Source organism: Mustelus asterias, unplaced genomic scaffold (assembly GCF_964213995.1).
Source record: "Mustelus asterias unplaced genomic scaffold, sMusAst1.hap1.1 HAP1_SCAFFOLD_1178, whole genome shotgun sequence".
Classification (NCBI taxonomy): Eukaryota; Metazoa; Chordata; class Chondrichthyes; order Carcharhiniformes; family Triakidae; genus Mustelus; species Mustelus asterias.
The window spans coordinates 37,501-52,307 of NW_027591123.1; the positions used below are offsets into that span (position 1 = coordinate 37,501).

A 14,807-nucleotide genomic window follows, 5' to 3' on the forward strand; every position below is an offset into this window, starting at 1 on the left:
CCCTTAGTGTCCAAAGATGTGCAGGTTAGGTGGATTGGCCATGCTAAATTGCCCCTTAGTGTCCAAAGATGTGCAGGTTAGGTGGATTGGCCGTGCTAAATTGCCCTTTAGTGTCCAAAGATGTGTAGGTTAGGTGGATTGGCCATGCTAAATTGCCCCTTAGTGTCCAAAGATGTGTAGGTTAGGTGGATTGGCCATGCTAAATTGTCCCTTGGTGTCCACCTAACCTCCACATCTTTGGACTGTGGGAGGAAACCGCAGCACCCGGGGGAAACCCACGCAGACACGGGGGGAACGTGCAGACTCCACACAGACAGTGACCCGAGGCCAGGAATCGAACCCGGGTCCCTGGCGCTGTGAGGGAGCAGTGTTACCACTGTGCCTCCCCACAGTATTCAAGGTGTATTCGGATGTATTGAAGAGGCGGCTGGATATAGCACTTGGGGGCGAACGGGATCAGAGGTTATGGGGGGAAGGCAGGATTAGGCTATTGAGTTGGATGATCAGCCATGATGGTGATGAATGGGGGAGCAGGCTCGAAGGGCCGAATGGCCTCCTCCTGCTCCTATCTTCCATGCTTCTATATGATGTTTAGCTCTTCACTGACTTACTCCACTCCAAGGTAGTTCCTGACCCTTCCCTCCCCCACTCACTCGTCGCCACGCCAACAGATTTGACTATTCCAAGAAGGCAAGCCTTCCCACCCACCTCGGGGGGAACATTCCCTCCCCCAGTTATCTAGCTTGACACAGAGGAGGCAAGAAGCACCGTGGGCGTAGGCCTCCCTCCTCCACCTCCACATCTTCCCTCCTGTTCCCTCGAGATAGGACAAGGCTGAGGGGGTGGGGGGAGTTTCGGTGACCTCCTCCTTCAGCGCTTGGGCCCAATTGGGAGGCTGAAACCCTCTTGGAAGTTCAGAGTCAGTCTGTCTGACAGACCTACTGCACAGAAGGAGGCCCTTCGGCCCCTCTCCACTGCTCTACTACTACCCCCCCCACCCCTCTTGTGAAATTATTCATTCTCTCCTCTCCCTCATGGGTAAAGTTTAAAGTTTATTTATTGGTCACACGTAGGCTTACATTAACACTGCAATGAAGTTACTGTGAAAATCCCCAAGTCACCACACTCCGGCGCCTGTTCGGGTAACACTGAGGGAGAATTTAGCACCCAACCCGCACACCTTTGGACACTAAAGGGCAATTTCGACTGGCCAATCCACCTAACCTACACATCTTTGGACACTAAGGGGCAAATTCGACTGGCCAATCCACCTAACCTACACATCTTTGGACACTAAAGGGCAATTTAGCATGGCCAATCCACCTAACCTGCACATCTTTGGACACTAAGGGGCAATTTAGCATGGCCAATCCACCTAACCTACACATCTTTGGACACTAAAGGGCAATTTAGCATGGCCAATCCACCTAACCTACACATCTTTGGACACTAAAGGGCAATTTAGCATGGCCAATCCACCTAACCTACACATCTTTGCACACTAAGGGGAAATTTAGCATGGCCAATCCACCTAACCTACACATCTTTGGACACTAAAGGACAATTTAGCATGGCCAATCCACCTAACCTACACATCTTTGGACACTAAGGGGCAATTTAGCACGTCTCTCGGACTGTGGGAGGAAACCAGAGCACCCGGAAGAAACCCATGCAGACACGGGGGGAGAATGTGCAGACTCCACACAGACAGTGACCCAAGCCGGGAATCGAACCCGGGCCCCTGGCTCTGTGAGGCAGCAGTGCTAACCCACTGTGCTACCACGCCGCCAGTAGCGAATTCCCAATCGCCCACAAACACCCGTTAAACAGTTCCTCCTCCCAACTGCCCCCCCTCCCCCTTCCCTAGCCCCCCCCCCCCCCACTTAGCCCTTAAATCTGTGACCACCCCCACACCCCCCATCCCCTACTCACCTTTTAGCCCCATCAACTAAAGTATCGGTTTTTTTCTTGATCGGAACCTGACACCACTTATCGGATCACCCCCTCAACCAATTCTCCTCCATGTTGCACAACCCCAGCTTCTCCAACCCACCCCCACTCCCCAAATCACCATCCCCACCCCCCAACCTCTGCCCCCACCCGCTCATCGCCAGAACCATCCTGCCAAATCTCCTCCCTTTCGAAAGAGGGGTGACCAGGACAGGTAGTTTATTATTAATTCATTCTTAGTACATTGGCGTCGCCGGCTGGGCCCAGCATTTATTGCCCATCCCTAGTTGCCCCTTGGAGGGCAGTTGAGAGTCAACCACATTGGCTGTGGCTCTGGAGTCACATGTAGGCCAGACCGGGTAAGGACGGCAGATTTCCTCCCCTAAAGGAACCAGATGGGTTTTTCCGACAATGGGTCATCAGTAGATTCTTAATTCCAGATATTTTTTATTTGGACTCAAATTCCACCATCTGCTGCGGCGGGATTCGAACCCGGGTCCCCGAGAACATTAGCTGAGTTTCTGGACTAATAGCCTAGCAATAATACCAACGAGGGCATCGCCTGCCCAATGGTGTAAGCAGAGGCAATGCCCAATTGGCACGGTCGAAGGGCCTGGACAGGGGCGCGGGGTGTTGGGGAGGGGGAACACTGGGGCAACTCCAAGCAGGCACGGAAGGTTGGATCAGCTATGTAAAAATGGTGGGAGTGAGGAAGGAGGAAGATGGTGGAATAGAGGTATTGTCATTGGGCTAGTAATCACCTGTAGGCCAGGCTGGGTAAGGAAGGCAGATTTCCTTTCCTCAACTTTGATGTTGATTTGATTTATTATTGTCACATGTATCGGGATACAGTGAAAAGTATTGTTTCTTGCGCGCTATACAGACAAAGCATACCGTTCATAGAGTACATAGGGGAGAAGGATTTGATTTATTATTGCCACATATGTTGGTATACGGTATTAGGATGAGGAACGGGTTGAGGACTCTGGGTCTGTACTCGTTGGAGTTTAGAAGGATGAGGGGGGGATCTTATTGAAACTTACAGGATACTGCGAGGCCTGGATAGAGTGGACGTGGAGAGGATGTTTCCACTCGTGGGAAAAACTAGAACCAGAGGGGGCACAACCTCAGGCTGAAGGGACGATCCTTTAAAACAGAGATGAGGAGGAATTTCTTCAGCCAGAGAGTGGTGAATCTGTGGAACTCTTTGCCGCGGAAGGCTGTGGAGGCCGGGTCATTGAGTGTCTTTAAGACAGAGATAGATGGGTTCTTGATCAATGAGGGGATCAGGGGTTATGGGGAAAAGGCTGGAGAACGGGGTGAGAAAAATATCAGCCATGATTGAATGGCGGAGCAGACTCGATGGGCCGAATGGCCTCATTCTGTTCCTATGTCTTACGGTCTTATGAAAAGTATTGTTTCTTGCGCGCTATACAGACAAAGCATACCGTTCCTAGAGTACATAGGGGAGAAGGATTTGATTTATTATTGTCACATGTATTGGGATACAGTGAAAAGTATTGTTTCTTGCGCGCTATACAGACAAAGCATACCGTTCATAGAGTACATAGGGGAGAAGGATTTGATTTATTATTGTCACATGTATTGGGAGACAGTGAAAAGTATTGTTTCTTGCGCGCTATACAGACAAAGCATACCATTCATAGAGAAGGAAAGGAGAGGGTGCAGAATGTAGTGTTACAGTCATAGCTAGGGTGTAGAGAAAGATCAACTTAATGTGAGGTAGGTCCATTCAAAAGTCTGACAGCAGCAGGGAAGAAGCTGTTCTTGAGTCGGTCGGTGCGTGTCCTCAGACTTTTGTGTCTTTTTCCCGACGGAAGAAGGTGGAAGAGAGAATGTCCGGGGCGTGTGTGGGGGTCCTTGATTATGCTGGCTGCTTTTCCCCGAGGCAGCGGGAAGTGTAGACAGAGTCAATGGATGGCACGGTAGCACAGTGGTTAGCACTGCTGCTTCACAGCTCCAGGGTCCCGGGTTCGATTCCCGGCTCGGGTCACTGTCTGTGTGGAGTTTGCACATTCTCCCCGTGCCTGCGTGGGTTTCCTCCGGGTCTCCGGTTTCCTCCCACAGTCCAAAAATGTGCGGGTTAGGTGGATTGGCCAGGTTAAAAATTGCCCCTTAGAATCCTAAAATGCGTAGGTTAGAGGGATTAGCGGGTAAATATGTGGGGGTAGGGCCTGGGTGGGATTGTGGTCGGTGCAGACTCGATGGGCCGAATGGCCTCCTTCTGCACTGTAGGGTTTCTATGGGAGGCTGGTTTGCCTCCCATTAGTGACCCAAATGGGGGTTTCAATGACAATCGATAGCGACAAAGAAACATAGAAGATAGGAGCAGGAGGAGGCCATTCGGCCCTTCGAGCCTGCTCCGCCATTCATCACCATCATGGCTGATCATCCAACTCAATAGCCTAATCCTGCTTCCTCCACCATTTTCCCTGATCCCTCTCGCCCCAAGCGAACTTCTTCTTGACAACATACTGGGCCGGATTTTCCGGCTATGTTCACCCCAAAACCGGAAAATCCAGCCAAGGTCAACAGACCTTTCCCTGGTCTGCCCCTCACTCGCTACGATTCCCGGGGCAGGCGGGACACGAAAATTTGCCCCCACGACATTTTTGGCCTCCTTTACTTTCTGTGGGAGTGAATTCCACACAGCCACCACCCTCTGGGTGAAGAAATTTCTCCTCACCTCAGTTCTAAACGGGCAGTGCAGTGGTCAGCACTGCTGCCTCACAGCGCCAGGGACCCGGGTTCGATTCCCGGCTCGGGTCACTGTCTGTGCGGAGTTTGCACGTTCTCCCCATGTCTGCGTGGGTTTCCTCCGGGTGCTCCGGTTTCCTCCCACAGTCCCAAAGGCGTGCTGGTTAGGGTGGATTGGCCGCGCTAAATTCTCCCTCTGTGTTACCCAAACAGGCGCCGGAGTGTGGCAACTAGGGGATTTTCACAGTAACTTCATTGCAGTGTTAATGTCAGCCGACTTGTGACACTAAATAAATGAACGTTAAAATTTCTGTGGGAGCGAATTCCACACATTAACCCCTCTCTGGGTGAAGAAATGTCTCCTAATCTCCGTCCTAAGCGGTCCACCCTATATCCTTAGACTGTGACCCCTAGTTCTGGACTCCCCCCACCATCGGGAACATTCTTTCTGAACCTAACCCTGTTGGAATTTTATGGGATTTCTGAGATTCCCCATCACCCCACCCTCCCACATTCAAGAGCCACATAAATAATTGTCCAAAGCTGTGTAGGTCAATCCACCTCACCCGCACATCTTTGGACACTAAGGGGCAATTTAGCATGGCCAATCCACCTAACCCGCACATCTTTGGACACTAAGGGGCAATTTAGCATGGCCAATCCACCTAACCTGCTCACCTTTGGACACTAAGGGACAATTTAACATGGCCAATCCACCTAGCCCACACATCTTTGGACACTAAGGGGCAATTTAGCATGGCCAATCCACCTAACCTGCTCATCTTTGGACACTAAGGGACAATTTAACATGGCCAATCCACCTAACCCACACATCTTTGGACACTAAGGGGCAATTTAGCATGGCCAATCCACCTAACCTGCACATCTTTGGACACTAAGGGGAAATTTAGCATGGCCAATCCACCTAACCTGCACATCTTTGGACACTAAGGGGAAATTTAGCATGGCCAATCCACCTAACCTGCACATCTTTGGACACTAAGGGACAATTTAGCATGGCCAATCCACCTAACCTGCACATCTTTGGACACTAAGGGGCAATTTAGCATGGCCAATCCACCTAACCTGCACATCTTTGAACACTAAGGGGAAATTTAGCATGGCCAATCCATCTAACCTGCTCATCTTTGGACACTAAGGGACAATTTAACATGGCCAATCCACCTAACCCACACATCTTTGGACACTAAGGGGCAATTTAGCATGGCCAATCCACCTAACCTGCACATCTTTGGACACTAAGGGGAAATTTAGCATGGCCAATCCACCTAACCTGCACATCTTTGGACACTAAGGGGAAATTTAGCATGGCCAATCCACCTAACCTGCGCATCTTTTGTTCACCACTCTTTGGGTGAAGAAATGTCTCCTCACCTCTGTCCTAAATGGTCTACCCCAAATCCTCAGACTGTGACCCCTGGTTCTGGACTCCCCCCACCATCGGGAACATCCTCCCTGCACCTACCCTGTCTAGTCCTGTTAGAATTTTATCAGTTCCTATGGGATTCCCCCCCTCATTCGTCTGAACTCCAGTGAAAACAATCCTAACCTGGTCAATCTCTCCTCATACATCAGTCCCGCCATCCCCGGAATCAGCCTGGTAAACCTTCGCTGCGCCCCCTCCAGAGCAAGAACATCCTTCCTCAGAAAAGGAGACCAAACCTGCACACAATACTCCAGGTGTGGCCTCCCCAAGGCCCTGTATCATTGCAACAACACATCCCTCGCTCCTGTACTCGAAACCTCTCGCAGTGAAGGCCAACATACCATTTGCCTTCTTTACCGCCTGCTGCACCTGCATGCTTACCTTCAGCCGACTGGTGCACAAGGACACCCAGGTCCCTCTGCACACTCCCCTCTCCCAATTTACAGCCATTCAGGTAATAATCCGGTGGATTTGCTATGCTAAATTGCTCCTTCATGTCCAAGGATGTGTAGGTTAGGTGGATTGGACATGCTAAATTGCCCCTTGGTGTCCAAAGATGTGCAGGTTAGGTGGATTGGCCATGCTAAATTGCCCCTTAGTGTCCAAAGATGTGCAGGTTAGGTGGATTGGCCATGCTAAATTGCCCCTTAGTGTCCAAAGATGTGCAGGTTAGGTGGATTGGCCATGCTAAATTCATAGAAACCCTACAGTGCAGAAGGAGGCCATTCGGCCCATCGAGTCTGCACCGACCACAATCCCACCCAGGCCCTACCCCACATATTTACCCGCTAATCCCTCTAACCTACACATCCCAGGACTCTAAGGGGCAATTTTTAACCTGGCCAATCAACCTAACCCGCACATCTTTGGACTGTGGGAGGAAACCGGAGCACCCGGAGGAAACCCACGCAGACACGAGGAGAATGTGCAAACTCCACACAGACAGTGACCCGAGCCGGGAATCGAACCTGGGACCCTGGAGCTGTGAAGCAGCAGTGCTAACCACTGTGCTACCGTGCCGCCCCTTAGTGTCCAAAGATGTGCAGGTTAGGTGGATTGGCCATGCTAAATTGCCCCTTGGTGTCCAAAGATGTGCAGGTTAGGTGGATTGGCCATGCTAAATTGCCCCTTAGTGTCAGGGGGACTAGCAGGGGGTAAATGCATGGGGTTATGGGGATAGGGCCTGGGTGGGATTATGGCCGGTGCAGACTCGATGGGCCGAATGGCCTCCTCCTGAACTGCAGGGATTCTATAATTCTTTGAAATATTCCAGATTTCTATGAAGTTGAACTCAAAGCTGCCGTGGTGGGATTTGAACGCACGCCGCAGGCCTGGGTGGCTGTACCGGTGACATCGCCACCGTATCCCTGTCAGGAAGGAGGGTGGGACAAGAATGAAGCACTCAGTTTAGCTCCACCAGAACTTTGGCAGGCTTGATAAGACCTGATAGGGAAGAGATGAGGCCTGAATCGTAGGCCCACACCCTTCCACACGCTATCAGGAATGGCACAGGCTCGGGTGCGGTTATTACGAGCAACGTGGGTTTCGGGGAACTGCTGTGTGCCTTTCTACTGCTGAAGAAAACTAGTTTCAGAGTATCGAAAGCTGCCCTCCACCCCCCCCCCCCCACCCCATCCCTGCCCCATCTCCCCCAGCTCCCACCGAGTGTCAAGCTGAGGCCTGAGGCCTAGTGAGAAGGGCTGGTTGCTAGGGCCTCGCGGACAAGATATATAAAAGTATGAAGGGAATAGATAGGATAGAAGCAGGGATGTTGTTTTCACTGGCGGGTGAAACCAGAACAATAAGATCATAAGACATAGGAGCAGAATTAGGCCACTCGGCCCATCGAGTCTGCTCCGCCATTCAATCATAGCTGATATTTTTCTCATCCCCATTCTCCTGCCTTTTCCCCATAACCCCTGACCCCCTTATCGATCAAGAACCTATCTATCTCTGTCTTAAAGACACTCCATGACCCGGCCTCCACAGCCTTCTGCGGCAAAGAGTTCCACTGATTCATCACTCTCTGGCTGAAGAAATTCCTCCTCATCTCGGTTCTAAAGGGTCGTCCCTTTACTCTGAGGCTGTGTCCTTGGATCCTAGCCTCTCCTACGAATGGGAACATCCTCCCCACGTCCACTCTATCCAGGCCTTTCAGTATTCTGTCAGTTTCAATAAGATCCCCCCTCATCCTTCTAAACTCCGACGAGTACAGACCCAGAGTCCTCAGACTCTCCTCATCTGTCAAGCCTTTCACTCCCGGAATCATTCTCATGAACCTCCTCTGGATCCTTTCCAAGGCCAGCACATCCTTCCTGAGATATGGGGCCCACTAAGAGGCAATTTAGCACGGCCAATCCACCTAACCTGCACATCTTTAGACACTAAGGGACAATTTAGCATGGCCAATCCACACAACCTGCACATCTTTGGTCACTAAGGGACAATTTAACATGGCCAATCCACCTAACCCGCACATCTTTGGTTCACTAAGGGACAATTTAGCATGGCCAATCCACCTAACCCGCACATCTTTGGACACTAAGGGGCAATTTAGCATGGCCAATCCACACAACCTGCACATCTTTGGTCACTAAGGGACAATTTAGCATGGCCAATCCACCTAATCCGCACATCTTTGGTTCACTAAGGGACAATTTAGCATGGCCAATCCACCTAACCCGCACATCTTTGGACACTAAGGGGCAATTTAGCATGGCCAATCCACACAACCTGCACATCTTTGGTCACTAAGGGACAATTTAACATGGCCAATCCACCTAACCTGCACATCTTTGGACACTCAGGGGCAATTTAGCATGGCTAATCCACACAACCTGCACATCTTTGGACACTAAGGGGCAATTTAGCATGGCCAATCCACACAACCTGCACATCTTTGGTCACTAAGGGACAATTTAACATGGCCAATCCACCTAACCTGCACATCTTTGGACACTAAGGGGCAATTTAGCATGGCCAATCCACACAACCTGCACATCTTTGGTCACTAAGGGACAATTTAACATGGCCAATCCACCTAACCCGCACATCTTTGGACACTAAGAGGCAATTTAGCATGGCCAATCCACCTAATCCACACATCTTTGGACACTAAGGGGCAATTTAGCATGGCCAATCCACCTAACCCGCACATCTTTGGACACTAAGGGGCAATTTAGCATGGCCAATCCACCTAATCCACACATCTTTGGACACTAAGGGGCAATTTAGCATGGCCAATCCACCTAACCTCACATCTTTGGACACTAAGGAGCAATTTAGCATGGCCAATCCACCTAATCTGCACATTTTAGGACACTAAGGGTCCAGTGTAGGCGTGGATCACTGTTTTGAGTCTCTGGTGTTAGTAGAGTTGAATAACTCTGAAAGATTCCTGCCTTTTCTCTGTCCAGATTTCAAGTACGCAAGAGTTGAACTCATTCAAGACCCTATTCTACCCACGCGAGGTTGAAACCAGCCCCAGCGAGCGCGGTGACGGGTGATTCCGGGGAGAATGGAGAGCCTGAGATCGGCACTATCGACTGTGGTAAGACCCTTTCGCCATCCCACCCAACGGCATCCCCAACCGCCCCAACAACAACCACCCCAACCCCCAATTCCCTACCTCTCCTGACAGCTGGGGTCATGACCTCTCTGCCATAGCTGAGGGCAAATGGCAGAGGTCACTATGGGTTATTGTTGGGGGGGCGATTAGAGGAGATCTTCCTGAGATGAGTAGTCCTTGGGAAAGGGGCTTTCCTGATTAAAGCCCTCTTCGCTCCGGCTGTCGGGATCCATGATACTCCACCGGAAACCTGACATGGGATCTTCCTTGTCCTAATCTCCCTGCTCAATCCCATGCTTAGCTTCCAGTTCTCCCATTGCCTCCACCATCAAGGGCTCTTACTGTCCCAAAGACTATAAGATGCACGTTCTCCCCGCGTCTGCAGGGGCCTCCGCCGGGTGCTCTAGTTTCCTCCCACAGTCCAAAGCTGTGCAGGTTATGTGGATTAGCCATGCTAAACAGCCCCTTAGTGTCCAAAGATGTGCAGGTTAGGTGGATTGGCCATGCTAAACAGCCCCTTAGTGTCCAAAGATGTGCAGGTTAGGTGGATTGGCCATGCTAAATTGTCCCTTAGTGTCTAAAGGTGTGCAGGATAGGTGGATTGACCGTGCTAAATTGCCCCTTAGTGTCCAAAGATGTGTAGGTCAGGTGGATTAGCCATGCTAAATTGTCCCTTAGTGTCTAAAGGTGTGCAGGATAGGTGGATTGGCCATGCTAAATTGTCCCTTAGTGTCCAAAGATGTGCAGGTTAGGTGGATTGGCCATGCTAAATTGTCCCTTAGTGTCCAAAGATGTGCAGGTTAGGTGGATTTGCCATGCTAAACTGCCCCTTAGTGTCCAAAGATGTGCAGGTTAGGTGGATTGGCCGTGCTAAATTGCCCCTTAGTGCCCAAAGATGTGCAGGTTAGGTGGATTGGCCATGCTAAATTGTCCCTTAGTGTCCAAAGATGTGCACGTGAGGTGGATTGGCCATGCTAATTTGTCCCTTAGTGTCTAAAGGTGTGTAGGTTAGGTGGATTGGCCGTGCTAAATTGCCCCTTAGTGTCCAAAGATGTGCAGATTGAGTGGATTGGCCATGCTAAATTGTCCCTTTGTATCCAAAGATGTGCAGGTTAGGTGGATTGGTCATGCTAAATTGCCCCTTAGCGTCCAAAGATGTGCAGGTTAGGTGGATTGGCCATGCTAAATTGTCCCTTAGTGTCCAAAGATGTGCAGGTTAGGTGGATTGGCCATGCTAAATTGTCCCGTAGTGTCAGGGGGATTAGGGGGGTAAATATGCAGGGTTACAGGGATTGGGCCTGGGTGGGATTGTGGTCAGTGCAGACTCGATGGGCCGAATGGCCTTCTTCTGAACTGTGGCGATTCTATGATACTTCTATCTTGGAGCAGAATTATGCCATTCGGCCCATCGAGTCTGCTCCGCCACGGCTGATCAGTTTCTCAACCCCATTCTCCCGCCTTTTCCCCATAACCTTTGACCCCCTTACCAATCAAGAACCTAGCTACCTCTGTCTTAAATACACCCAATTACCCGGTCTCCTCTGTGGCAATGAATTCCACAGATTCCACAGGGTACAGAACAGGTTGACCAGGATGTTGACCTGGTCTGGAGGGCATTAGCTATGAGGAGAGGTTGGAGAAACTCGGTTTGTTCTCAGTGGAATGACGGAGGTTGAGGGGGGTGACCTGATAGAGGTTTACAAGATTATGAGGGGCATGGACAGAGTGGATAGTCAGATGCTGTTTCCAAGGATGGAAAAGTCAAGTACTCGGGGACATGGGTTTAAGGTGCGTGGGGAGAAGTTTAGAGGAGATGTGCGAGGTGAGTGTTTTACACAGAGGGGGGTGAGTGTCTGGAACGCGCTGCCCGGGGAGGTGGTGGGAGCGGGTACGATAGCGGGATTTAAGGGGCAACTAGATGAATACATCAATAGGATGGGAATGGAAGGATACGGACTCGATAAGTGCGTATGGTTTCAGTCCAGGCAGGTATCATGAACGGCGCAGGCTTGGAGGGCCGAAGGGCCTGTTCCTATGCTGTACTGTTCCTTGATCTATTTTCACCACCCTCCGGCTGAAGAAATTCCTCCTCATCTCGGTTCTAAAGGGCCGTCCCTTCACTCTGAGGCTGCGCCCTCGGATTCCAGTCTCTCCGACTAATGGAAACATCCTCCCCACGTCCACTCCATCCAGGCCTTTCCGCATTCTGTAAGTTTCAATGAGATCCCCTCCCTCATCCTTCTAAACTCCAACGAGTGCAGACCCGGAGTCCTCCTCAGACGTCAAGCCTTTCATTCCAGGGATCGTTCTTGTGAACCTCCCCTGGACCCTTTCCAAGGCCGGCACATCCTTCCTTAGACACTGGGCCCAAATTACTCACAATACTCCAAATGGGCTCTGACCAGAGACTCAGAAGTCCATCCCTGCTCTTGTATTTTAGCCTTCTCGAAATGAATGCTAACATCGCATTTTCCTTCCTAATGACCCTGAGTGGCTGTAAATTGGGAGGGGGGAGTGTGCAGAGGGACCTGGGTGTCCTTGTGCACCAGTCGCTGAAGGTAAGCATGCAGGTGCAGCAGGCGGTAAAGAAGGCAATGGTATGTTGGCCTTCATTGCGAGAGGTTTCGAGTACAGGAGCAGGGATGTGTTGTTGCAATTATACAGGGCCTTGGTGAGGCCACACCGAGAGTATTGTGTGCAGTTTTGGTCTCCTTTTCTGAGGAAGGATGTTCTTGCTCTGGAGGGAGTGCAGCGAAGATTTACCAGGCTGATTCCGGGGATGGCGGGACTGATGTGTGAGGAGAGATTGACCAGGTTAGGATTGTTTTCACTGGAGTTCAGACGAATGAGGAGAATCTCATAGAGACTTATAAAATTCTAACAGGACTAGACAGGGTAGATGCAGGGAGGATGTTCCCGATGGTGGGGGGAGTCCAGAACCGGGGGGTCACAGTCTGAGGATTCGGGGTAGACCATTTAGGACGGAGATGAGGAGACATTTCTTCACCCGGTGAACCTGTGGAATTCATCACCACAGGAAGTAGTTGATGCCAAAACATTGAATGTATTCAAGAGGCGGCTGGATATAGCACTTGGGGCGAACGGGGTCAAAGGTTACGGGGGGAAAGCAGGATTAGGCTATTGAGTTGGATGATCAGCCATGATGGTGATGAATGGCGGAGCAGGCTCGAAGGGCCGAATGGCCTCCTCCTGCTCCTATCTCCCATGTTTCTATGTTTCCATGACCAACTCAACTTGCAAGTTATCCGGAAGAGAATCCTGAACCGGGAACTCCCTTTTATGCTTCAGATTTCTGACTTCTTTCCCCATTTAGAAAATAGTCTGCACCTCGATTCTTCCGAGCAAGACGCACAACCTCACACTTCCCCACATTGTATTCCATCTGCCACTTCTTTGCCCACTCTCCGAACCTGTCCAAGTCCCTCTGCAGCACTTCCCACCTCCTCAATACGACCTGCCACTCGACCTATCTCACCCCGCTACCCCCACCCACTCCCCCCCCCCCCCGCGCCTACCCCCCCCCACTCCCCCCCCCCCCCCCCCCCCCGCGCCTACCCCCCGCTCCCGCTCCCCCAATTTAACCCTCATCTCTTGCCCCTTCCATAGCTCTGTTGCCTCGGTGGGAGGGGACAAAAATGTACACAGTTTTTTGTTCAGCTTATTTATCAGTCTACAAGTGAGGCTTACATTAACACCGCAATGAAGTTGCTGTGAAAATCCCCCAGTCGCCACACTCCCGGCGCCTGTTCGGGTTAACACGCAGGGAGAATTTAGCACGGCCCAATGCACCCTAACCCGCACGTCTTTCAGACTGTGGGAGGAAACCGGAGCACCCGGAGGAAACCCACGCAGACAGGGGGAGAACGTGCAGACTCCGCACAGACAGTGACCCAAGCCGGGAACCGAACGCGGGTCCCTGGCGCTGTGAGGCAGCAGTGCTAACCCACTGTGCTACCATGCACATAATTACATGTAATCAATGAAGACTTTATATTTAATACCTAAACACTCAGAAACTCTACGTAAATGTACAACCAGGGTGTTAAACCTGGGTGGGATTGTGGTCGGTGCAGACTCGATGGGCCGAATGGCCTCTTTCTGTACTGTAGGGTTTCTAACCCTTTTCCACAATAGAAGATAAATTATTTATTGAAGATAAAATTTATTGAAGCTAAATTTGATTGTGAGTTGGTTGTTGAATGATCGTATTTTGTTTGCTGAATATTCTGACTGGGATGCCACGGGGAATCAGCAGGGAACCTCAATGTTCATTTATTAGAGTCACAAGTCGGCTTACATTAACACTGCAATGAAGTTACTGTGAAAATCCCCGAGTCGCTACACTCCGGCACCTGTTCTGGTAACACTGAGGGAGAATTTAGCATGGCCAATGCACCCTAACCAGCACGTCTTTGGACACCAAGGGGCAGTTTAGCATGGCCAATACACCTAACCTACACATCTTTGGTCACTAAGGGGTAGTTTAGCATGGCCAATACACCTAACCTACACATCTTTGGTCACTAAGGGGCAATTTAGCACGGCCAATCCACCTAACCTGCACATCTTTGGACACTAAGGGGCAATTTAGCATGGCCAATCCCCCTAACCTGCACATCTTTGGACACTAAGGGACAATTTAGCACAGCCAATCCCCGTAATCTACACATCTTTGGACACTAAGGGGCAATTTAGCATGGCCAATTCACCTAACCTGCACATCTTTGGACACTAAGGGACAATTTAGCATGGCCAATCCACCTAACCTGCACATCTTTGGACACTAAGGGGGCAGTTTAGCATGGCCAATCAACCTAACTTACACATCTTTGGACACTAAGGGACAATTTAGCATGGCCAATCCACCTAACCTGCACATCTTTGGACACTAAGGGGCAATTTAACATGGCCAATTCACCTAACCTGCACATCTTTGGACACTAAGGGACAATTTAGCACAGCCAATCCACCTAACCTACACATCTTTGGACACTAAGGGGCAATTTAACATGGCCAATTCACCTAACCTACACATCTTTGGACACGAAGGGACAATTTGGCATGGCCAATCAACCTAACTTACACATCTTTGGACACTAAGGG

The 14,807-nt window shown here is 50.6% G+C and overlaps 1 protein-coding gene across 1 annotated transcript in view; it reads left to right on the forward strand.

Annotated features, from left to right (window-relative positions):
• LOC144487983 (transferrin receptor protein 2-like) overlaps positions 1–14,807 on the forward strand; it is an 89,729-nt gene that overhangs the window by 16,813 nt on the left and 58,109 nt on the right. Inside the window, 1 exon segment of the mRNA XM_078206014.1 lies at positions 9,532–9,665. Coding sequence (XP_078062140.1) covers positions 9,633–9,665 — 33 coding nt within the window. The 5' untranslated portion in view covers positions 9,532–9,632.